Source organism: Saccopteryx bilineata, chromosome 5 (assembly GCF_036850765.1).
Source record: "Saccopteryx bilineata isolate mSacBil1 chromosome 5, mSacBil1_pri_phased_curated, whole genome shotgun sequence".
Classification (NCBI taxonomy): Eukaryota; Metazoa; Chordata; class Mammalia; order Chiroptera; family Emballonuridae; genus Saccopteryx; species Saccopteryx bilineata.
The window spans coordinates 234864307-234890178 of record NC_089494.1 but is presented as its reverse complement, the minus strand read 5'-3'; the positions used below and the strand labels follow the sequence as shown (position 1 = coordinate 234890178).

The following is a 25872-nucleotide window of genomic DNA, read 5'->3' as shown; positions in this document are numbered from 1 at the left end:
TCATAATTATTGTTCACTAATAAAAAAATATGTATGTGTGTTTGGAGATAACATTTTTTTTTCTTCTACCTTGACCGGGTTTTCAGGCTGATTTCTAAAAACATACTCCTTAAAATTAACTGCAAGTACCTGCTTTACTTCTTATTCTGTTTTTTAAACTAATTTAGTTTTCTAGCTCCTCAATCACTCCTTTCTTCTTTATTCATGTAGAATAAATGAATATTACTAATTCCTATTCTGCCAACTACATTCTTGAGTTGCAGTTACAAGTACAGAAATTTGTGGATTAATGCACATCTGTATTGTTTTGTACGTAACCAAAAGCTATACTTACACCTTGTACGCCACATCGAGAAGCAGCGACGCCACTGGGATAAACAGCAGGCCCGTCCAGAAGACCCCCGAACTAAACAACATGGCTGCCTGGGAAAACCACCAGAAACAATGTTATTTTACAAACCAAAAATCACATCATTCATGTTTAGTTGTTATATGTTTTTAAGTAAAATAATTTTAAGAATCTCATTCTGCAGGACAGTATATGACAATAACTCTAAATTTAAACTTGTGAAATATTTGAAATTTAAAGTCAAATGGGTTAAAATATATTTACTACACTTATTTTTCCTCCTTTCAAGTGTCTAATATAGAAAAGTTTTAAAATATGCCAAGTCTTTTCACATTTTTATGTGAGATTTTTATTATTGTGATCAATACATGGAGTAATACTTAGACCTTCTTTTATAACTTGGAATAGCCCTGACCTTCATTTATCTCTTTCTAATACAAAAAGCAATCTTTTTGAGCAAATTCAAATATATCCTAGATTAAATTCTTTTATATTCCGCCCTGGCCGGTTGGCTCAGCGGTAGAGCGTCGGCCTAGCGTGCGGAGGACCCGGGTTCGATTCCCAGCCAGGGCACACAGGAGAAGCGCCCATTTGCTTCTCCACCCCTCCGCCGCGCTTTCCTCTCTGTCTCTCTCTTCCCCTCCCGCAGCCAAGGCTCCATTGGAGCAGAGATGGCCCGGGCGCTGGGCATGGCTCTGTGGCCTCTGCCTCAGGCGCTAGAGTGGCTCTGGTCGCAATATGGCGACCCCCAGGATGGGCAGAGCATCGCCCCCTGGGGGGCAGAGCACCGCCCCTGGTGGGCGGGCCGGGTGGATCCCGGTCGGGCGCATGCGGGAGTCTGTCTGACTGTCTCTCCCTGTTTCCAGCTTCAGAAAAATGAAAAAAAAAAAAAAAATTCTTTTATATTCCAACATGTAATAAATCCTAGTTAGAAACTAAATTTACTATTTTGCAAAAATTAACTTTCATAAAATGATATATTAAAAAATCATCCAGTGAAATCACAAATATACTATACATATATATCTATAAAAACAAATGTACTATTTTCATCTGATATTATATAGAATAATCTTTTCATTCAAAGGTTTATATAACTCATATTGGCACATTCTGTTATTGCTAAAGTCAAACCAAGTATCTAGTATGTAAACTCAAATAAAAGTGTATTAAAAATAACTTTAATCATTCATTTGTATTAAACCCCAAATTTCTGTATCAGAGCCTTTTGAGTTGCAAAAAAATGTTTTATGATTACAAAATTTAAAAATTCTATTGTTTACAATTACAATAAAAATTCCTTTTAAATATAATTAAATTACACAGAGCTTAAAAAAGATTATATCATACAATAAAACCAAAAGAAACATTTTCACTTCATCTATTTATCAAGGGTAAATCTGCACTAAAGGTATTGTGATAACTCCATTAAGATGTAGCCAACTAACGGAAGCACATTTACACTCTACTAAAAATCACAGAGAATATTTTTTTACTAGGTGTGGTTCAGGATTAAAAATGATCTAGAGTTTAACTTTTATAGGCAATTTCACAATTACACACAAACAATCATAATCAGTCCTCATCAAACAAAAAATTACTAATTTTAAATTATGTTTCAAATTACCTATTCATTTTGACTCTAAGCCGAAGACCAGGAACTGCTGTTTAATTTTTTTCTATGTGAACACAGACTGTTGGTTCAAGAATGCTAAGACTTTTCCCTTTATAGGATCAAATAACTCTGAATACGGTTAAAATAAAAACGTGCTATTACAAAAAATTTCAGAAAATAAACGTTGCCACGTGGATTCAATGAAATAGCAACCATATTCTAGACACCAACAACATGAAAAATATTCACATAAAAGTCACTTTATTTTATAAGCAAAACATGATCGTCGACATGTTTGCTGACATCCTCAATGGTGAAAACCAACAATAACTATGTAATAGGAAATGTCTATCAAGTCAGCGGGTTTTGTTTCGAGTGAAGGGAGCTTTTTAGTCTGGTAACGACTGTAAAAAGCCACATTTCTTTTTCCTTCTGGGGGGAAAAGGTAAGATTAAAGATTCTAAGTCACGTCACTGAAAATGCCTTTTTTACTTGGCTTAATTTTAATCTATTTTAATGGAGGGGGCAAGAGGAGAAAGATTTATGCTAGCCTTTGCCACCCTGTATTAAACGTCCACCGATGGAAAAGGCAAAAGTGTTGGTGGAGACTGGCGGCTGCTAATTCTGACCATTGTGATGTTAACTGGCGCCCATTATTCAGTCCACCAGCCTTTGGCTTTACAAACGAACAACATGAATTGAGGGGAAGAAAGTTTTTCTGCGTCATATCTGAAAGCCTGTCAGATTTTTCTCTTTCTTTTGCAGAGTTAATCCAAACCTAAAAGACTTAAAGCCGGCATTCGCCTTAAAGACAGAGAGTCTCTGTATTTTTTTGGATGAAGAGGGGGGGGAGAATAAAATCCCACAGAGGTATTTCCTTCCTTTCTGCACAAGAACGCCCCCCCCCCCCCCAGTGCAGAAAGCATTTTTGTCTTTAACTTTTCACATGTCTCCACTCACAGGCAGGTCAGCTGGGGAAAAGCGCCCGATCCCCCCACACAATGGGGGGAACAGGAGCAGCCTGTTCGGGGCTGGGCTCGAGCTCCCTCACAGAGCAGTTTGCAAATTGCTCCTGTCGTGGGAGATCGCTGGGCCCTGCCAAGCGGCCTCCGCCGCCCCTCCGCGAGGCCCTGTGAGAACAAATGGAATGGGCCACAAAAGTGGCTCCTGGGGGACCAGAGAAAAGGAGCAGCGAGGGAGCCGCAAAGCCGGTGACTGGAGGGCACAGGCCCCGCGCCGGCACAAACGGCCACTTGTCTCTGCACAGTGACACTGGCTCTGCATCGCAGCACGCGGACTTCAAAATTGAACCCACGCTGTCTGCAAAATGCAAACGCAGCGGAGGAGGAACGAGGAATTGTTCTGAAATTTCCATGTGAACTTGCAGAGAAAGAACGTTTGAGCAAACGTGAGCTCATGTGCATTGAGCTAAGCCAAGGGGCTTGATCAGATGAGAGGCTTACCTTCCGACACCTGCGTTCCCGTACTAGAAAGGAACATTTACTTCCTCGTCAGGGTCCCCACATGCTACCTGCCTACAAACCTTCTGCAAAGGGGTTCGTAATTCTCCTCCTCCTTTTACTACAAACATAAGAGAAGTGCACTATGCCTCTTCCTCTCAGAGTACAGGTGCTGTCTAAACCAGCAGGCCCTCTGGGAATCCTAAGACTGTATTCGCAGACCCCAAGGCGGGCAGGACTGTGACAGACAGCCCTGGAAGTAGTCCTGGCTCTGCCCTTCCCAGCAGCCAGACTTAGAAGTGGCTGAGTCTCTCTGTTTTCACAACTGTAAAGCACATTTTAAGAATTAAATCTGATCATGTTTGTAAAGTGGCTGCTTTTAGTAGTAACACTGATGAATAACAAATTTTTTCTTTCTTCATTTTAATTTTCAAATTTCTTGGCCCTGGACATTGGCTCAGCGGTAGTGTGTTGCCCCACGTGTGGATGTCCGGAGTTCGATTCAGGTTATGGCACACAAGAAGTGCCCATCTGCTTCTCCATCTGTCCCCCTTCTCCCTCTCTCGCCCTTCCTGCCCCCTCCTGCAGCCATGGCTTGATTGGCAGGAGTGGCCCCAGCTTGGATGGCTCCATGGCCTCCACCTCAGGCCTAAGAAGAGCTTGGCTGCTGAGCATAAAGCAACGCCCCAGATGGGCAGAGCATCGCCCCCTAGTGGGCGTGCTGGGTAGATCCCGGGTGCCCATGCAAGAGTCTCTCTGCCTCCCCTCCTCTTACCAAATAAAAAATAAATAAAAAATTTCAAATTTCTTTAAATGTGCTTATCTTCTGTTCTTCCTAGCAGTCTCTCCCATGAGCTTCTAGGAAGGAATTTTTTTTTATCACAATATCAAATTAAGTGTAAGTCAGTTTATAAATGTCAGGGTTTCATCACATTAATATCATAAAATATACTTAAGACTGACACTGTCCATAGTAACTGGCCACTAAAAAATTCCCATTCATCTCAATTTATTAATTTAGAAAGCAGAGCTAAATTATTTTTTCATAAAAATTATTGAAGGCCCTAGCTGGGTAGCTTAGCTGGTTAGGATGTTTGCCCAATATACAGCAAAGTTTGGGTTCGATTCCCGGTCATGGCACGTACACAAATAAGTGGAACAACAAATCGTTGTTGCTCGGTCTCTCCCCTTCCATCTCTTTAATAAGACTGATCAGTACAAAATTTTAAAAAATTAAAAAAATTATTGAAGATTGCATGGGCATAATATATTAATTTTGAAAGAGAAAAAAAGTATTAAGAAAATAGTGCTGTAAAACTTAGTTTCTTTGAGGGGATGGAAGGCAACAAGATAAATTAATACAAATTCCAGATGGCTTAAGAGTTCATGTGAAAAATAACAAAAAAACCCAAAAAACAAATACTAATTATTCACTGTTTAAGGTTTTATGTAAGAACTTTCTTAGTTTAAAACAGCATAAATAAATAAATAAGTAAAATCCTTTAGAAAACTGATTTATAAAAATATAGAAGCTCCACATTAAAAACATCACCAAAAAGCAAATGAAACCAAGAATGACTGCCCTCAATGCATGAAATTCTGCAATAATATCTGATTATAAAAATAGACCACTTATCTGCAAAAGAATAGCTGACGATCCCAATAGACAGGAAAAGACCTAAGAAGATACTCATAAAACCAGCAGCAAGTAATAACCTGGAACAGGGTTTAGTCTCTCTGTAGTCATAGAAACACAACCAAATCAGATCAGATTTAAATTCACTATCACAGTTGAGGGGGGTATGGTGAAACAGGTCTTTTTTTTTTTTTTTTTTTTTTGCATTTCTCTGAAGCTGGAAACAGGGAGAGACAGTCAGACAGACTCCCGCATGCGCCCGACCGGGATCCACCCGGCACGCCCACCAGGGGGCGACGCTCTGCCCACCAGGGGGCGATGCTCTGCCCATCCTGGGCGTCACCATGTTGCGACCAGAGGCACTCTAGCGCCTGAGGCAGAGGCTGCAGAGCCCTCCCCAGCGCCCGGGCCATCTTTGCTCCAATGGAGCCTTGGCTGCGGGAGGAGAAGAGAGAGACAGAGAGGAAGGCGCGGCAGAGGGGTGGAGAAGCAAATGGGCGCTTCTCATTTGTGCCCTGGCCGGGAATCGAACCCGGGTCCTCCGCACGCTAGGCCGACGCTCTACCTCTGAGCCAACCGGCCAGGGCCGAAACAGGTCTTTTTAATAATTTATATTCACCTCAGCAATGTACTTGCCTTTGGGAAAGGTATTTGGCAAAGTGCATCAAGGACATAAGTTCATTCCTGTTAATACGGATAATGCAATTTTGTTTACTCCTGTTAATATGATAATGCAATTTTCTGGAACTGCATGTTGAACTTTGGGACAGCTTTTACATTTAGGTTAGTATTCCATGAAACTGTTCTGTGGTTACTAGTCCTGAAAGCACTCTCCCTGAAGAGTGTACTGTGGCCCAAGGTTTAGCAAAGGTATAAACAAACCATAGCAACATCCTCCTGGGGAGTTCAGCACAGAGTAGCATTTTTAAGGCTTTGAGAAATCACAGTCAAGAACCCTACTGAACAGTTAAAACCAAGATTTCCAAATGTATTTATCGACTTTGGAACACTTTCTCCAACACATTGCTAACATCCCATGAGCTAATTTGGGGGAATGCAAATATCCACTGTGGGTTTTAAAAAATATTGAATAGTAAAACATCAGAGAAAACGACCAGGATACTATGTGGCTGGTTAAGTAAATAAATGTGCATTTAGAGAATATTATCTGAGCTGTTCAAGATGCTATTCACAGAATGTAATTAGAAAACTGACTGTTTGGAAGAGTCCTGAATAAAGGGAAGGTAAAATACCGTTAGTCCCTTAGCATTCCTCATTATCACATAAACACTTCCTGAGAAGGTTAGTGGTTTCTATTATACACATAGGGATCAGTCGTAACCTCTCCCTGTGGCTTAGATGTCTAGCCTGAACCTCAAACACAACTATCCAGCTGTGAACTGAACATCACACAGGTCCTTCAAACAGATACATCCTAAACGGAACACACTGTCTTTCCCTGAGACCTGCTTCTCCTTTGGCTTCAGTGCCAATGCAGCAGCTGAGACAGAAACTGGGTTCTGTTGACTTATCTCCTTATACCACATCCGATACATCACCAGGTTCTGCTGTGCTCCAGTATTGGAACCTACCTACTTCCTGCCAACCCTGCTGCCATTATCCCTGTCCAAATACCGGCTCTGCTTCCAGCCTGTTGGTGCACTGCAGCCAGCGGGGTAGTTCTAAAGTGCAAATCAGACTTTCGCAGTTCTTGGATTAAACCCTTTCCACGGCTTCATACCACCTTTAGGATCGAGTACAAAGTCTTTAATATGAGTTCAAGACTTTTCCTACCTGACTTCTGATTGCGCTCCCCTACCATCTGTCAAGCCGGCCTCATCTCTAACTACACACTGTGCAGAATTCTGTTCCTGGGACGTGCCCATGCGTGCTCCCAAACGGGCCATTGCCTCTGTGACTCATTTGCTCCTCAGTTTTCACATCGGATGTCACTTCCTTCCTGGAATTGGGTTAGCTGACCCTACTGTGGGTTTTCACTTTGACAGCACCTATTATCCAGTTTCTACTTGCTCCTCTGTCTTCCTGTGATACTTTAATCTCTGTAAGAGGAAGAAATGCATCTTAATAAATCCTCACAACCCTAGTGCTTAGCCAACGAGCAGGTGTTCAATAAATAATAATTGGATAAATAAGTTCTTACAACCTAGTATGTTGCAGAGATTAAAAGTCAAAACCCCATGGCCTTGGGACTATGGTCCCGAGATGTGGCAGATACAGTCTGAGTGGTTTTCCTGCGTTTTGGTGTGGAGTTACCTTGAGAGCAGTAATAACTAGGTATTTATGTGATTTGGGGAGAGGGGAGAAAGGTTGATGCAGCTTCCTAACTATCCTTTTCTAATGCCTTTTCTAATGTAAATTGTCTTTTCTGTTAAAAAAAAAGCTGAGGGACATGTATTTAAAGCTTAAGTGTATTAAACTACACCCCCCTCCCTTTCATATGAATCAAAAGAAATATTTCAGTGAACCAGGGAAAGTATGGTAACGGGAAGTACCAAGATTGGTTTTGTGGGAAGTGGGGAGAAGAGACGGGTATAGAATGGCCTGGAAGAGAAGAAGGTCTTGCACCAGTTTACCACCAGCATTTATTTATCACATCCTCTGATCCAAACCTTTATTGTATGGCTTCAGGGACTCTCTGGAATGCTGTGTATTCCATAATGAAAAGCCATCTTCTATAGCTTCAAGGACTTATGTTAATGACATTTGGGTAACTTTTTGTGACCTGGTCTTTGTGTCACTTCTCAGTTCTAGCTCCAAACATTTCCTACCTTGGAAATCCCAAACTTCCTGTGCTTGGGCTGTTCCCTCCTCAGAAAGCCCTCCTCCCACTTTCCTCCCTGGAAAGCTCAGGGAACAGCAATACAAGAAACCTTTACAAACTATCCAGACCAAAGCCCAGGGATCAAACGCCCTCTCCTCCACTAGTCCCTGTGCATTCTGATCAGGATAATTACATCTCACATTCTAATTATCTGTTAATCTGCTGGTTCACTCCATGAGACTCAAGCTCCTCAGGACTACGACACAGGATGAATTATAATATTCTCCATAAAAACAGACAGGGCAGAACAGCAGAAAATAACTAAGAAGGGCATTTCAGATAAACCCCAGTATGCTCGCAATTATTCTCAGAAGCTCTTGATTACACAGAGACAAAGTAAACTCTTGGCTTGGGTTATCCCAAACAAACAAACAAAAATCTTAGAAAATATACACTGTTCCAAACAAAGAAAAACCTTAGAAAATATGCAAATTAGATACCGGGTCACAGCATTTATGTGCTTTTTTTTTCCCTCTTAGATATTTTTGCTGGTGAGGGACTGAAGGAGGGGTAATCACCTTTGGGACTCCAAACCAATATTCAGTCTAGCTGTATGATGCAAAAAAATTATGTTTGAATCTCTATCCGCTGGCAAGAGAGTATTGAGAAAATAAATTATTAAAAGAGCTGTTCAGAGGAAAAGGAGGAAGAAATAGGGACCTGGATCAATATGAAGTTACCTTTTTCACAAAAATGTAAAACTTGACTATATACATCTCAATAGATACTGAGAACTGGCCATGAAAAAGACAATAGTCTTTCCAGAAAGGAATCAAGAGCACTCAGGAAAGTGTGGCTCTCAAACTAAATTTTTCGGGGCTGTATTTTCCAGGAGAGAAAAATAACTAAGAATAGAATTTTTTTTTGTTTGTTTTATTTTAATCTTCTTTATTGTGCTAGTTAAAAAACTTAAAATACCAGAAAAGTAAGTACAGAATTAGTAACAAATATTTTTATTATAAGTATAATTTTAAAATGTTATGATAATGAAGTTGTATAACATAGGATAGGTTACCTCAATGCTCAATATGTTTGTTTTATCATTGTTACGGGTTTTTATAATTTTGTAATGGCTCTGTATTTTATCTTCTTAGAAACCATCTCATAAAACATCAACTGTTTGAGACTAATAATTCAATCTGTAAAACAGAATGACCTATATTTCAGATTGTAGGAAATTTTCTTTTAAAAGTTATTTACTTATTAGTTTTTTAGCTTAATTTAAGAGATATCATTGACATATAACATTAGGTAAGTTTAAGGTATACAATGTGTTGATCTGGTAATTTCTATATTGCAAAATGATTACTACCATAGCATTAGCTAACACCTCCATCATCATATAATTACCATCTCTCTTAGTAAATTCTTTTTTAAAAACTCAACACAAAAGCACTTAGATGTAGAAAGACATATAAAAGCTGATATGGCCTGACCAGTGAATAGAGCATTGGACTGGGATGCGGAAGGACCCAGGTTCGAGACCCTGAGGTCACAGCTTGAGCGCAGGCTCATCTGGTTTGAGCAAAAGCTCACCAGCTTGGACCCAAGGTCGCTGGCTTGAGCAAGGGGTTACTCGGTCTGCTGAAGGCCCGCGGTCAAGGCACATATGAGAAAGAAATCAATGAACAACTAAGGTGTTGCAATGAAAAACTGATGATTGATGCTTCTCATCTCTATCTGTTCCTGTCTGTCTATCCCTATCTATCCCTCTCTCTGACTCTCTCTGTCTCTGTTAAAAAAACAAACAAACAAAAAACAACCCTGATATGGCTATGTAGAAAAATTACTGACTTTCATGACAGAGAATCCTAGTTGCCTCCCAGAACATCCCCATTCCCCTTCTTATATGCAATCACTTGATTTTTAGCTGGACACTCTGTCCTCCAGCTCACCGACTATATTCCTCTGGTTCTTCTGTTGCAGCTAGATGTGGCCATATGATTTCCTTTTGGCCAGTGAAATTTAAATGGAAATGTGGTGGGCAGTACTTAGGAAAGAGCCTCAAAGAGAATCTTCTGTTTCTTGCTGGCTGGAGTGTTGGTAAAATGGTGAGAGCTTAAGCAGCCACTTTGGGCTATGAGGCAGTACATTCAGGTTGGCAATGCAGAGAGAGAAGAAACCTGGCCCCTGATGCTTGTTTAGCTGCCACACCAGTCCTGGACTGCCTACCTCTACTGAACTTCCTTTATCCCAGGGAGAAATAAATTCCTATCTTATTTAATGTATTTAATTTTTTTTTAAAACATAAAAAAAAAAATGCCATAAACTTGCTTTGGATGCTACATGCTAGTGAGGGTAAGTGATAACTTGAAACAGAGCAGCTTTTCACCACTCACTGCAAAAATTGTGTCCAATTATGAGCTCTACTGAAGCAGACGGCCGTGACATTCACAGTTTCTTTCATGAGCATTTCTGATAGAATCCCTGGTAGAGAACTCAAAAACAAGCTAAAATGCTGAGCCTGGAGGGGTGACCCGACCTCTGCCATCTCACAGAGCTCTTTCCCACCCTCTGCTCCAGCTGCACTGGCCTTTTCGTCTTCGAACTTGCCAGGCTCGTTTTTTGCCTCCGAGCATGCGTACCTGCTGTTCCTTCAATCATGGAACGCTCCCCTTCAGATTATAGGGCTCCATCCCACATTACGTGAGTTTCAGCTTAGTTGTCCCTCCTTCAAAAAGACCTTCCTGGAGCACTCATGACAGTCCCTGTAACATCATAGCACCCTTTTTCCTTTGTGAAGTAATCTTCGGCCATTCATCTTTTAGTCATTTGTTAACTGATTTGCTGACCATTTCCCCCAATCCTTCACTAGTTCCCTCACCCTAAATGCTAATAGGATCCTGCCTCATTAACCCGTTCCCTTGACTCAGAGCTTAGCAACCACTGAGCACTCAACACGTATTTGTGGGATGAATTAATACAAGAATGAATTGACTCAAGAGAACAGTCATGACTCTGCCATACTAGGAGCGGGTTTCATTCAGCGTCCTGTCCCCTGGCACTCTGGGGACACCACAGCCTCTCGCAAATTATGACACCAACATCCCATCAGTAGCAACGAGATTTTTTTTTTTTTTTAAACTGAATGCTTTATTTATTTATTTATTTATTTATTTATTCTGTATTTTTCTGAAGCCAGAAACGGGGAGAGACAGTCAGACAGACTCCCGCATGCGCCCGACTGGGATCTACCCGGCACGCCCACCAGGGGTGATGCTCTGCCCACCAGGGGGCGATGCTCTGCCCCTCCGGGGCTTTGCTCTGCCATGACCAGAGCCACTCTAGCACCTGGGGCAGAGGCCGAGGAGCCATCCCCAGCGCCCGGGCCATCTTTGCTCCAGTGGAGCCTCGGCTGCGGGAGGGGAAGAGAGAGACAGAGAGGAAGGAGAGGGGGAGGGGTGGAGAAGTAGATGGGTGCTTCTCCTGTGTGCCCTGGCCGGGAATCGAACCTGGGACTTCTGCACGCCAGGCCGACGCTCTACCACTGAGCCAACCAGCCAGGGCCGAGCAACGAGATTCTTAAGGGCAAGGGCCGAGCCTGCCATCCGCTCCCCCCTCAGTGCCTTAGGCAGAGCCCGCCATACATCAGACACTCAACGCACATTTGCTTTGCGTTGTAGGGAAAGATACCGGGCCGGCAAATAGCTACACCAGCTCTCGTGATGATGCTGAAGAGAGCTCGCACTTGAAAATGTGTGCAAGTGTCCCCCCCCCCCCCCCTTGACCTGTCGTTGCATCAGTCGTACCCATGTCTTTCTTTCCTCTCAGTGTTTCTACACAGACTTCTCTTTACAAAATGGGGCCAGGAAGCAGCTACACAGCCAGCGGTCCCCAGAACCCTGGAGGTCTGCCTGTCGCACACTGACTGTCAGGGCACAAGGATGGTGACCATGTTTTCCTGGAGAGGCTCCCAGCCCTCCGATCACTGAGGAACATCTGACAGAGTTTAGGGTAGCTGTTCTCTCCAGGCTACTTGGCTAAACACACTCATCGTGGACGCAACTCCTTCAGATCATAACATCGCCCTGCCCCATCTGCAAGGGCTGGCCTTGTCACCAATAAATTATCACATGCTCTCTAGGTAATTAAAAAGCTGAGAGATGAATAAGGCCTATTTTAACCAGGAAACTCCTCATATGTAAAATAATTTATTATGTTGGCAAAATGTGTAACAGCACCATTTAGGAAAAAAAAAAAATCATTATCACTAATGTGGTTTATTAATACTTTTCTTACAGGGGTGACACCAAAGGGTTCAACAAAGATTTTTATTGTTTTTCAGAAAGACTTTACAAACCTCAATCAAGAGATCTGAAATTCTGTAAAACACATGCTCGTTCCTTAACTTCAATTTCCTTCAGTAGTTTTATAGATCCCTGAGGCCGGCAGAGCAGAACCAGATGGCGCTTTGGGGAAGACGGAGCTGTGTGTGTCTGCAACGCCGCGGTCAATTTAAAAGCTTCGCTGATACGGAGCTTCTGGTATTAATCGTGATATGAAATGACCCTTGATGTAGCTGCCTTCTATTTTTTAACCTGGCTTTAGTAATCACAGGGGCTAAAATAATTTCTTCTGCAAATTAAAAAAAAAAATACCCAGTAACATTATCTAGACGTGTCGGAAAAGCAGGCCAGCATATGTTTATATAACACAGCACTTCTCCCCGGGGCCTACCTTGCCCCATAAATTGTTGTACTGGTGTGAAAAAATACAAGTCAGGTCTGAAAAAAAAAAAAAGAGTCCTCCTCTTAAATCACAACCATATTTGGGAGAAGAGAGGAAGACAGCAATATATTTAAAGTCACAGCCTGCTTGTTACACTGTTTTCTCTTTATTTTTCTTTCTTAAACAATTTCTCAAACTGCCGTGCTTTCTACCTCTGTATAACGCACTTCCCTGCTCCCACCCCCATGTCCGAATCCCTTCCTCATAGATAAATATTTCAGCAATTTGTGGCACCGGGATGCGTGTTAATCATTACCATTTGCATCATTATTATGGGATGCAGGATTACTGGAATGGAAACAAAATGCAAAACTATAGGAAGGAATGTTTCCCAAATGGGAACACCCTGCCCACCAACTGAGAACAAGCTGCTCTGGCCAGGGCTGGATTAACTACAGCCTGCTCTACACTCAGATACGCGGGATGGATTGCTGGTGACTTCAGGCACGCAGAATGTGCTGGAGTAAAGTAAAGGAAGAAATGATCTGATCATGTAAAAAAAAAACAAAACCCCAAAACCCTGATCAGTGATAATGGCAGCTGAGGACATCTGAAGACAGCAGTATTACGTGCAGAAAATGCATTACTCAGTTTCCCAACACGATGGGAGTTAAGGATGCTGGTGGTACCTGCACAGAAAGGCCTCTACACCTGCAAAGTTGACAGGCCGGAAGAAAAGCCTAGGTGCAGAGGAATGAAAAGGTGTGGGGAGAAATGTAAAAGGGGGTAGATTCTGGCTGGGTTCCAATCGCAGCTCAGATACTTACAAGCTGTGTGACCTTGAGGGAATGAGTTAACCACTCTGTGTCTGGGAAACAGATAAAAGGACACACCTCACAGTGTTGCTGTTAAATGCTCACAGTGTTAACCGAGTGATGACATGAAAAGCACTATAACAAGTGATTGACCCTCAGTAATGAGGCCTTATTGTTATCTGAGTGGCACCTCTACATTCTCTGATGATGTGGGATGATTGGGTTTTCAATTTCATGCACACACACACACACAAATATATATATATATATATATATATATATATATATATATATATATATATTTAATGAGATGAGTATTATTTATGCTAATATGGCTGTTAAGAAGAGGCAAGAGGCTAGGATTATTAACCCTTTGAGTAGTACGAATGTTCACATACATCCTTGTGCCTCCTGACCAGAGTACATGCATTACAAAAATTTTTATTATAAAAATGTGTAAGGCAGCATTAAAAAAAGGCAAATGTAGCCCTGGCCAGATGGCTCAGTGGTAGATTGTCGGCCTGGCGTGCAGGAGTCCTGGGTTCGATTCCCAGCCAGGGCACACAGGAGAAGCACCCATCTGCTTTTCCACCTCTCCCCCTCTCCTTCCTCTCTCTCTCTTCCCCTCCCTCAGCCAAGGCTCCATTGGAGCAAAGTTGGTCCAGGCGCTGAGGATGGCTCTGCAGCCTCTGCCTCAGGTGCTAGAATAGCTCTGGGTACAACAGAGCAACGCCCCAGATGGGCAGAGCATCGCCTCCTGGTGGGCATGCTGGGTGGATCCCGGTCGGGCACATGCGGGAGTCTGTCAGACTGCCTCCCCGTTTCCAACTTCAGAAAAATACAAAAAAAAAAAAGGCAAATGCATGTTCTTCTTGTTTCCATAAATTGGTTATCAAACAGACATGATTTTAAGTTAATAACATAGTAACTGGAACTTATTTCATTTTTTGAAAAAAACTTGCTCCTGAGGGACAGCAAGCATGAAAATAACTCACTAATCAAAGGGTTAAGTGAGATGGAATTTCTATAATATACGCAGTTAGATGGGTGTTGAAAAGAAAGAATTAGAAATTGGGGCACTTTTAAAAAGAGATGGGAACATTTGGTATCTGGCTAACAGGGTAGAGGAACAGGGCCCCAGGTGTCCTGGGGAACAGCAGTCACATCAGAGCAACCAAAACAAGGAGGACGGCGGAGAGGAGAAAGAGCTCCCATCTGGCAGCAAGGGGACAGCACCGTCCCCCTCCCAGACTCTATTTCCTCAGGATGCTGGAGAGAACCAATGGGATTTGGAAAAAACCACCACCTGGGATGAATTCTCTGGGTCACTCGCTTTGCTTACCACAAAGGTTTGTAAGATGGACTGAAATGAGACAAGAAACGCGTGGGATCAAACAGTGCCCGGAGAACACGGTAGGCGCACAGTATTTAGTCATTCTCCGCCCTCCCCTTCTCAGTGAGCTAGGACTGTCTTTCAACACGTTGAGAGGAACGGTTCCGTCTTCAGGTGGGGGCCGAAAAGATGAGCCAAGAGTGTAAACTGGAAGTGACTATAAAAACCTAGTTCTGTGTGTGAATAGGCATCCAGCTGCCCACACAAGCACGAGATCTGTACCTGAAAGACACCTAAGTCTTGTACAATTCACACCCTGAGATTCTGTTAACTGGAGCAAGACAGTCTGTGCCTTTTCACTATTTAAGAGGTGCTTCTGGAGAGAACAGTGGGCCACACTGGAACCTGAATCTGGGGGACTGCCAGGCAACCTCGGGGGTGCAGAGGAATGAGGCTCTTCCTAAGAACCACGAGTGGCCGACCAGCACCTGCTCTGCTGCTGGAAATGGCTACCTGTGCGTCTCTGTGTGTTAGAGAGATGTTCGATTTGAGGTGAAATGTGGCTCTCTGTCACCTCTACCCAACTATTTCTCATTTTTTCAAAACAAACAAGCAAGCAAAAAAACTTATTTACCAATCATTTACTTAACATTTATATACGGGGCACCAGGAGCCCCACACTGTTAGGCTGGAGTGAGTGAATGAAGAAATGACGGGGAAGGGACAGTTGAGAAGGGGTGTAAGCCTTTTGGCATGGTCAGTGTGGCTCAGATGTGGAGAGGGGGCTGAGGAAGGGCAGGACCACCAATGTGTCTAGAAGGAGAAGCCACATGGTGGAGGCGGTGCCCTCAGGAAAGCAGAAAACAGAGATTTCCTTTGCCACACAAATCCTTGAAATACCTGCAAGGCTGATCGGCCCTTCAGCTTTCTAATTTGTATCATAGATTATACACCACGGATTCCTCTGGGTGACTATGCTCAGAGAGACGCAGGGCACAGGGCTTAAGGCACAGGATAAAATATCATCTGTCACTTAGAGTTAGCGGGATGTCAACAAGGTGCTTAACTTCTCTGTTTATAGTTTCTCATCTGTTAAATGGTTATAATAACAAGTTTGCGGTGAGGATCCAGTGAGTTGTGGACAAGCAAATTCTAATCATGTTCATGGCCAACACGATGGAGTCTGCCTTGACTTCTCTTATTCCTCCAAGCAAGTCTATCAACAAATCCTATGGGCTCTGCTACCTTCAAATTAGGTTCAAATCCGACCACTTCCAGCACTGTGGCCCTCCTATCTGAAGCCATCATTTTATCTCTCACCTGGGTTATTACACTAACCTCCTAAGTGGTTCATAACACAGCAGTCACAGTCCTGCTATGAAAACACAAGCCAGATCATGACACCTCTTTCCAGGTCCCTCCAATGGCTCTTGATCTGACCATGAGTAAAAGCCTCAAGGCTCTATGGGGAACGTATCAAGTCAATGTTTATACTTATCCTGGTACTACTGACAATAATACATATATTATTATATATAATTATTTTACTGTATATATGATATATAACATATATTATAATAGTAAGAAATTATGTATAATATGTAGTACATATTATATACAATATATAATTCTATGTTTAATATATATGCAATGTTTATTACAATAGTATTTTGCTATAAAAGTTAATAGATGAATTAATAAATTTTATTTAAGATGGTTAGCTAATTATATATATACATATATATACATAGAAATATATATAAATTTTTCATGTATATGCATATATCTATGTATGTGATGATACTTTTGATTAAAATGTTTTAAGATTAGAAAATGTAAACCTAAGTGCAGTTACTTCTTTATAGAATTAACTGGATTATAATTGAACTAGTAATTCTCTATATATTATAACAGTATTCAAAAATTGAGTATTGTGGCCCTGGCCAGTTGGCTCAGTGGTAGAGCGTTGGCCTGGTGTGCAGGAGTCTGGGTTCGATTCCTGGCCAGGGTACACAGGAGAAGCGCCCATCTACTTCTCCACCCCTTCCCCTCTCCTTCCTCTGTCTCTCTCTTCCCCTCCTGTAGCCAAGGCTCCATTGGAGCAAAGTTGGCCCGGGTGCTGAGGATGGCTCTGTGGCCTCTGCCTCAGGTGCTAGAATGGCCTTGGTTGCAACAGAGCGACGCCCCAGATGGGCAGAGCATTGCCCCCTGGTGGGCATGCCGGGTGGATCCCGGTCGGGCGCATGCGGGAGTCTGTCTGACTGCCTCCCCATTTCCAGCTTCAGAAAAATACAAAAAAAAAAAAATAAAAAAATAAATAAAAATTGAGTATTGCTATGAACATTTTTTGGGATCTATTACCCTGGTGTCCAGGACACAGTAACTGTAGAATACCCATCCTTGAGAGTTTGAGTGGCATTCTTGTTACCCTGCTTTTCTGGAGTTGCTATGAGGCTCATTCACATACACACATATATATCAAAATGCTTTCTAAGCACTAAAGTACTCCGTAAATTTCAAGTATTATTCTTTTCTTTGAATCAATGAAACAGACTTACATTTTGGACAAGCTAGTCAAGCCTAATGCTGAATTAATCCATTTTCATATCTTCAGTGGAGCACAAGCTATTTAAACATTATATTCAAAGTATCAGTAGTAATAAAACAATAAGAAAAAGAACCCGTTAGCACTTCCCACTGTATATGAAGTGAACAGAAACATGATGTAGTAATGACATTCATTTCAATCGGAATTAAACACAGCATCACCGCAAATCTCAAGAGATGATATTAAATTTTGTGTTTGGTTAATACTGGGAATTCTACAGGCAAGGATAGAATTATATTTGGTTGGCAAAAAGCCAATCAAACTTCACACTTGTCATGGAAGTAGCTGGTCAAAAACCCTGCTCATGTCATCAAAGCTGTTGGCTAGAGTTGCTTAAACTCCAGATCTCCAAATCTTTTGTGTCATTAATTATGAAGAGAAAACATTAAGAAATGAGATAAAATGAGGTCTAATAAAAAATACATTAAGTTGGAATTGACTTTAGGGAAAAAGCGGGTCCCGTAAGACAGAGTACATCAAATAAAAAGAAAGATAGAATTAAATTTTACAAGTGGCATCATCAGATAGATTATAGATACAGTCTTTCATTTTATTTCTCCAGGAAAAATGGACTTAGAAACCAAGGTAAGAGGGAGCTGCATTCTCAGCTTTTTCTCTGTTGTCAAAATACACGCTGTAAATTTTCTAGGGTTCATAGTCCATGTTTCAAAGGAATCCTCCACTTTCGGTGGAAGTCCACGCTCTCTGAGATGTCTGGATTTGCTGTAATAGTACATCGTGGTGCTCTAATAAATTTAACCATGAAAAAAAAAGTTTTAATGTGTCTGCATTCTGCTAATTTATAAAAAAACAGGATGCTGTCAGACAAAATTTCATGAAAATGATCTACAAACCAGACTGTCAAAAGTGAAAGGTGCTCAGGCAGTACTTAGGGGCCCCAAATACAGGGAAACCACTGGAAAGGTTTCCTGTGGCCATGGAGAAAACAATGTACTGGAACGGAGCTCACGTTACCTTGATCTGCAAGTTACTGTGAGGTCACAGGAAATCCCGAAATGTTTTCCACATTTTCTTTTATACATTTTATGTCAAATTTCCTGCAATTGAAATCATAAACCCTCCTACTGCTGGAATCCCCTCTGAAGGAAAGGAGATCTTGTGACATTCCCCCATGAACACCTAATAACTCAGTTCCTACTAGTGTAATAAGAAACTGAAAGACAGAATTGAAAATGGACTATGATAAGGCTGAAATGTCGAATGCTTTAACTCTTTCAAAATGGAAACCAAACTGATGTCATTAAGACAACTCAAGAAGTGCATTTAGTCCAGTGACAGTAGACTTTTCTTTAGAATAAGAGATAACAGAAGAAATGATAGACTGTCCCATCAACATAAGCCCACTATTTCCCCAAATATCTCATCTAAAATATATTTGTGGATTTATGTTCTAATTTTAAAATAGCAGTTTCTATATGGATATTCTTAACATGATTCACGTTCCTGACAACCATATTTTATTGTCCTCACTATGTTTATGAAAGGATGTCAGATTTAAGTAAAATGTCCAAGTTTAAAATATTCTCTCAAGATTTATTACAACTGTAGAATTTAAAAATAGCTTTTAAATGGTCAAATGCTCTATTTTAATATAAATCCAGGATAAACAACTTAGGTTCATTAACGAATACCAATTTTTAAGGTTTGCTGAATTATGAGTTATTAGGACACATTACCTCTCCTGACATGTCAGGGGCCATCGGGATAGCAGGCCAGAGACACGAGTAGATTCCAAAAAACACCACCCAGAGTATGATGCTGCCCCAAATCGCTATGTGGCTGAACTGTGAAGGAAGGAAATTGGAGTAAAAAACTTTTAGGTAAATGGAGTACACGAACAATAATAAAGCTTTCACAAATCCCCTTGTTAGTTTTTTATTACATCTGCCCTGGTCAGGTAGCCCAGCTGGCTCGAGCGTCGTCCTGGCATGTCAAGTCAGTTGGTGTCATTCTTGGTTAGGGCTTATACAAGAATCAACCAAGGGATGCATAAATACATGGAACAACAAATTAATGTTTTTCTCTCTCTCCTTTCCTCTCTCTCTAAAATCAGTAAAAAAAATAAATGTTTTACTACATCCATAAAATACTATCTATGGGCATTTCTAAAGACTTGTGTGTATATTTTGTCTGGATCCTTCATTAAGTGCTAATCTCTTTCCACAATAGTCATGATGTTTGTGGTACTGGCATTTGGAATATTCTTTCTCTACCTTCTTTGGTGGGTCTTTCCTCTTACTCTTCTTTTACTCCCTTACCATCTTGAAGATTCCTTGATGTTTTCTCTGCATGTTCTTGTTGAAAAGTGTGAGGCACTTATTTGAGTACTATCTGTATGCCCATGACAGTCAAGTTCAAATTTCTTGTGCCAATCTTTGCCTGAGCATCAAACTTAAACGCCTGCCCCTCCCTCCCTCCCTCCCTCCCTCCCTCCCATCTTTCCTTCCTGCTTTCCTCCGTCCGTCCGTCCCTCCGTCCATCCCTCCCTCCCTCCCTTCCTTTTCTTTCTTTCTTATTTTGTTTATTAGGTCTCTCTACCTGGATGTGAAGACACTTAAAAAAAAATAAGGTATCTAAAGTGGAACTTGTTTTATCTGTACTGGGTATTTGTAAATGTCTGAGGACAAGTCTTTCACTAATATTATTAGTCTTCAGAATCATTTTGCAATAGGTTTTCTGCCGAATGCCAGTCTTGTGATATACTTTACTAAGAAAAGGCTCCTTGTCAGTAAGTTTCAGTTTTCCCTCTTGCCCTGGCTGGATGGCTCGGTTGGTTAGAGCATTGTCTGGAAGCACAGAGGTTGCCGGTTTGATCCCTGGTCAGGGCACAGACAGGAACACATTGATATTCCCATCTCTCCTCCAACTCTCTCCAAAAATCAATAAAAATAAACATTTAAAAAAACATTTCCCTTTCTCTGGGCTACTTACAATATATATGATAATAATACACTGAAGGCTCGAAGAAGTCTTGTGGTTTACTCAGTGTTTCCAAACCAGAATGCCCAGTTCTCCCTCCCTAACCCCTGACCCCCCACAATTAACAACCTGTAAAAGAAACTATGATTAAAGGATACATAAAGTTAAAAAGACAAACTACAAAAAAATGGCAATAACAGAGAAGTACACAGGACATCTCTTGATTGAGATTAGAGATACTCTTACCCATGTCCAATATGATGTCTCCAATCCAGCTTTTAAACACACGGTTATTACCACAAACTAAAACAGAAGGGAAATATTATTTTTTAAATAAATATGATCGTTCATAGAATGATTGAAAGTGACATTTATAAAGAACAGTTACCTCTGAGTTAGATGATCAGACTAGTAGATTATTCATAGCTAGCCTTGTATGTCTAACAAGCAAAGACTCAGGTGAATGAGCTGGGTGGCTGAACATTACGACTGTGACCAGCCAGAACTGTTCTTCAGTAGCATCACACTCCCTCCGCTCTCTCCACAGCCGTATAGTCTATCCACCAGGCACGTGTCTCCTGAGCACGTGTCTGCCTGCTTCTTGTACATTTCATGAACAGTGACCAAGACTATGTCTGCAGTGACTTGGGTTTTAAAGCTTGCTTTAATTTTATTTTATATCATCTTTAATACTTAAGGTCCCTACTTTCTGAATTTTAAAGATAAGGTCTAAAAGTAGTGCAATTGAATATTTAGAAATCTAAACATGTACTTTGTGACCTTACTTACTTGAAACTCTGCAGAGTAGGACATAAGATCTTGTTATGTGATATAAACACTCACCCATCATCGTCAGTGACTAGGATACTCATTCTGAAGCAAGGGAACCAGGTTTAATGGCCTTCCCGTGTTTTCCACAGGATACCATAATGGTTTAAATCGACTTGGCTTGGAGTCAGACCATTTGTGCTCACGACTCCAGCATTTATTAGCTCTTTTAGTTAAGGAATAAGGCAAGATACTTGACATCTCTTCATCTCAGCTCCTTAATCTGTAAGCTGGGACTGATAAAGCTCACCTACCTTATTGGGGTTTGACTATAAAACACCAAGAACAGTGCTTAGCATTATATTTGATCTATTATGATCTATTTACAGTTAATAAAATTTCAAACGTTGTTGGTAGTCAAGGGCGCTGTGGGCATGTTCCCAGTAGTCTACAGCGATGGAGTGTGATGAGGGAAACACCCCAAAGAGTGGAGAGTTCTCTCTCATTATAGTTATCGTGCGACTCTAGAATAATCCCTGGTTACACACCCAAGAATACTAAAGGTAAAAAGTATTAATAAGGACAGTAAACTAAAACTTTGGAAAAGGGATAACGAAGACAACAAGGGCAAATGGAGAGTTATAAGAGTAAAGAGGGAGCGCTGAAAATAATAGCACTCACAGTCCTTTAAAGCCAGTGAACCTAAGTGACATTTTAATAACCTAATACTAGAATAATCTCTTACTAGTCAAAATGTCTCATTTCATTCTTAAACGGAAGTGCAACGAACCCTTAAATCCAGAAATGCACACATTTAAATTTGAAAACAAAATAAGAGCAATATGAAAGGATTTTGTGTCACAGTCAAACCAGGCAAACGTATTGTACTCACAGTGTAAACAAAGTTTCCCAAGAGCAGATAGTCGGAGGTTTTCCCGTTTCCAAACACGGTACCTGCATGAAAAGAAGAGACGCTTGGTGGGAAAGAAAATAAATGAGGTCCTTTCAGAACCCTTTCAAACATAAACCCACTAAGAAGAGGTGAACAAAAGAACAGGGGACGCACAGTGGAGCTGAAAATAAGGCCAAAAAAATATACTGTAAGGAGTCTCACCAAGTTGCTATAAAACATGGGTCACAAATTAAAAACAAATGTCCAGGAGCCACTATGAAGAAGGAAACCTGATTTGTTAATCGATTCTCAGGGTGCATGAGATTAAAAAATATCAAACTAATTTTTCACGCAAAGCTTAATGCTATGAGCGGTAGGCAGGCGAAGGCCTTCTGAACCCTTAACAGATCAGGGTCTAAGGGAGCCTTCTTACTGTCTCTCAAGAAAGTTGTTAGCATTGGACCAAAGAGAATCATAAGAGTGACTCAGACAGCTGACGGGCACCAACTGATTCCGGGCATGTGGTTCTTTGAGGAGCTGGCTGAGTTTAGGAGTATAGCGTAAGGTATTTTGTCATTCCAATGATAACTAATGAACAAGGCTTTGGATGAAGGGAGTGGTAGCTAACATAATAAAAGCACTACTATCAATTTAAAAAAAATCAAATGAAAATTAAAAAAAAATTGCTGAGTAATTCACTGGTGTTACTGAAAAATTTTAAACCCATGGTATGTGCAGCACAATATTTTATTTATACACACATTCAATACTTATTCAAAGCCTGCTCTGCGAGTACATGTGCAAGGCTCAAGTACGGGATCAATCGGGGAGTGGTGCTGCTATGGAGAGGAAAGAGTCGGATGGGCTTCGGAGACACAGACGAGGTTTGGTTCTGTTACTACCTGTCTCATTTAGGGTAATTTATACTCAGTCTCTATAGAACTCAGTTCTTCACTTAAAAGATGGAGTGAAGCTCCCTTACCCTATAAGGGGCTTTTCAATTAAAATGAAGTGACATCTGTAAAGTATCAAGCAGCATACTTAGCACATGCTAGATGTCCCAAAATGTGACCTGTCCTTCTCTCAAGTGTTCAGGTAAACGCAGCCAGGAAGGGAGCGTAACAGTCAGCCCAGCTGTCTAGGAGATCCTCTTTCTCTGTGGGGGTATGCCATGATTACGGGCATAGGCTCTGATGGACTACATCTTGTGGGAGATCATCTTTCTCCGTGGGGGTATGCCATGATTACGGGCATAGGCTCTGACGGACTACGTCTTGTGGGCGATCATCTTTCTCCGTGGGGGTATGCCATGATTACGGGCATAGGCTCTGACGGACTACGTCTTGTGGGCGATCATCTTTCTCCGTGGGGGTATGCCATGATTACGGGCATAGGCTCTGATGGACTACGTCTTGTGGGTATGCTGCAGACCGGAGTAGCCAACCTTTTTATACCTACCGCCCACTTTTGTATCTCTGTTAGTAGTAAAATTTTCTAACTGCCCACCGGTTCCACAGTCATGGTGATTTATAAAGTAGGGAAGTAACTTTACTTTATAAAATTTATAAAGCAGAGTTACAGCAAGTTAAAGCATATAGTAATAATGACTTACCAAGTACTTTATGTTGGATTTTTGCTAAGTTTGGCAGAATAAATCTTTATAAAACAACTTACTATAGTTAAATCTATCTTTTTATTTATACTCTGGCTGCTCCGCTACCGCCCACCATGAAAGTTGGAATGCCCACTAGTGGGCGGTAGGGACCAGGTTGACTACCACTGCTGTAGACAAACTTCTAAATGTTCGCAATTAATCTGCAAGTTTCCATGCAGATTAACAAACTCAGAAATCTATGAAATAACTGAAAATATCTTGATTACTTCCCGACATGCATGCTTCTGCTATGTGCCATATTGGTTAGTTCCCTTGGCCAATGTGAGCAAAATCAGGTTTAACTAAGCCTTTTAATCATTGTTGGTCCATCATAAGGAAGACAGATTTTATTTCAAGATCACACTGAGGAAAAACAAATAAAAGCTTATTGTTGGGTTTGTCAGGTTTAGCATTTGGATGATTTCGGTGAATAATTTGTTCACATATTTTCTGGTCTCTGGACACTTAATAGTCTTTAAAATTATTGAGGAGCCCCAAAAGCTTTTGTTGTTGTGAGTTTTAGCTATATTTACCAAATTAAAAATTAAGACAGAAAAATTAAAGATATATACTGATTTATTTAAAAATAACAGTAACAAATCCATTAAATAGTAATATAAACAATAGATTTTATGAAAAACAACTATTTTCTTTTTTATTTTTATTTTATTTTATTTTTTTTTTTGTATTTTTCTGAAGCTGGAAACGGGGAGAGACAGTCAGACAGACTCCCGCATGCGCCCGACCGGGATCTACCTGGCACGCCCACCAGGGGTGACGCTCTGCCCACCAGGGGGCGATGCTCTGCCCCTCTGGGGCGGCGCTCTGCCACGACCAGAGCCACTCTAGTGCCTGGGGCAGAGGCCAAGGAGCCATCCCCAGCACCCGGGCCATCTTTGCTCCAATGGAGCCTTGGCTGTGGGAGGGGAAGAGAGAGAGAGAGGAAGGAGGGGGTGGGGGTGGAGAAGCAAATGGGTGCTTCTCCTATGTGCCCTGGCCGGGAATCGAACCCGGGTCCCCTGCACACCAGGCCGACGCTCTACCGCTGAGCCAACCGGCCAGGGCCAAAAAACAACTATTTTCCAAAACAAACAAAAAAAGAGAACACAGGCATTGTTTTACATTTAAAAAGTCTCTTTAATACCTGGATATCTGGCGTAATAGAGCACAGCTAGATTCTTGTGTTCTTTGTTGCTGTTGAAACCTATAAGGGAAATCTAACTGGACAGTGAGATGAAGTTATGAGGGGGAGGAGCGTTTCAACCATCTTTGCTAATAACTGGGCCTTCGTTGGTAGTAGATCAAAACCGAACAAGTAGTTTCTTAAAGAGGTAGGATAATTTCTTCAGGTTGGCTGCAGTGTGGAGCTTTGGCAGTTCCACTCAAATGCATCGGTCCGCTCTGCACTTGGAAGGGATCGTTCTCCCGCAGGTGATATTAGAACCCCATGAGAGGAGCTGGTTCAGCTCCCAACTCAAACAGTCCACAAGGCACTTGACCTTGACACAGCTGCTGAATTTTGCTGCCCAGCAGAAGTGCTTTATGTGTACTTCCCATTTTGTCACACAGAGTTATTAATAAGACATGTACCAAGTGTAGAGACTTAAAACAAGTATTAGTTTTACAGTTTCTTCAAGGGTCTTCTTAAAGTGAAACTGGCTTTTTTGGTTGCTTTTTTGAAATGTGGGTGCATGGCAAATGAGGTATAATGATGATTAGAACATCTGTATCATTGTTGTGCTAAGGTACTGGTGGTTTCACCTACCATAGCTTTTACATCAGCAGTGAACAAGTGTTTGTTTCATCCATCAAAACACTTGTTCTTACCTAATTCGAGTGTGCTGATCTCAAATCTGACATTGGTTTTTCTCTGTAAGCTACAGTTTTTATGCAATTCAAGATTTTAGGTTTTCATCTTATTGTAATTTTCAACATTTAGTTTAACATAATGAAATAGAATGTCTTCTTGGACATCATCTTTGTGAAAATATAATAATTTATATAATGCAGTAAATACACTAATATACTAAAAGATATGATTGCATCAGAATTTATCTACAATTTTGAAGCAGAATATATTCAAACACTTATTTTAATTATAAAATTTGCACAAAACTTTTTTTTATTTTTTTTATTTTTCTAAAGTTGGAAACAGGGAGTCAGTCAGACAGACTCCCGCATGCGCCCGACCAGGATCCACCAGCATGCCCACCAGGGGGCGATGCTCTGCCCACCTGGGGTGTCACTCTGTTGCAACCAGAGCCATTCTATAACCTGAGGCAGAGGCCACAG

The 25872-nt window shown here is 41.2% G+C and overlaps 1 protein-coding gene across 6 annotated transcripts in view; it reads right to left on the bottom strand.

The window, feature by feature from the left end:
• Nucleotides 1-25872, bottom strand: part of ATP8A1 (ATPase phospholipid transporting 8A1) — a 228818-nt gene that overhangs the window by 14624 nt on the left and 188322 nt on the right. For all 6 annotated transcript variants that reach the window (XM_066233480.1, XM_066233482.1, XM_066233481.1 and 3 more), the window contains 4 exons: nt 21927-21988; nt 20513-20569; nt 19024-19131; nt 335-423 (listed from right to left, as the gene is read on the bottom strand). In XM_066233480.1, the coding sequence (XP_066089577.1) occupies nt 335-423; nt 19024-19131; nt 20513-20569; nt 21927-21988 (316 nt within the window). The remainder of the gene's footprint in view (nt 1-334; nt 424-19023; nt 19132-20512; nt 20570-21926; nt 21989-25872) is intronic.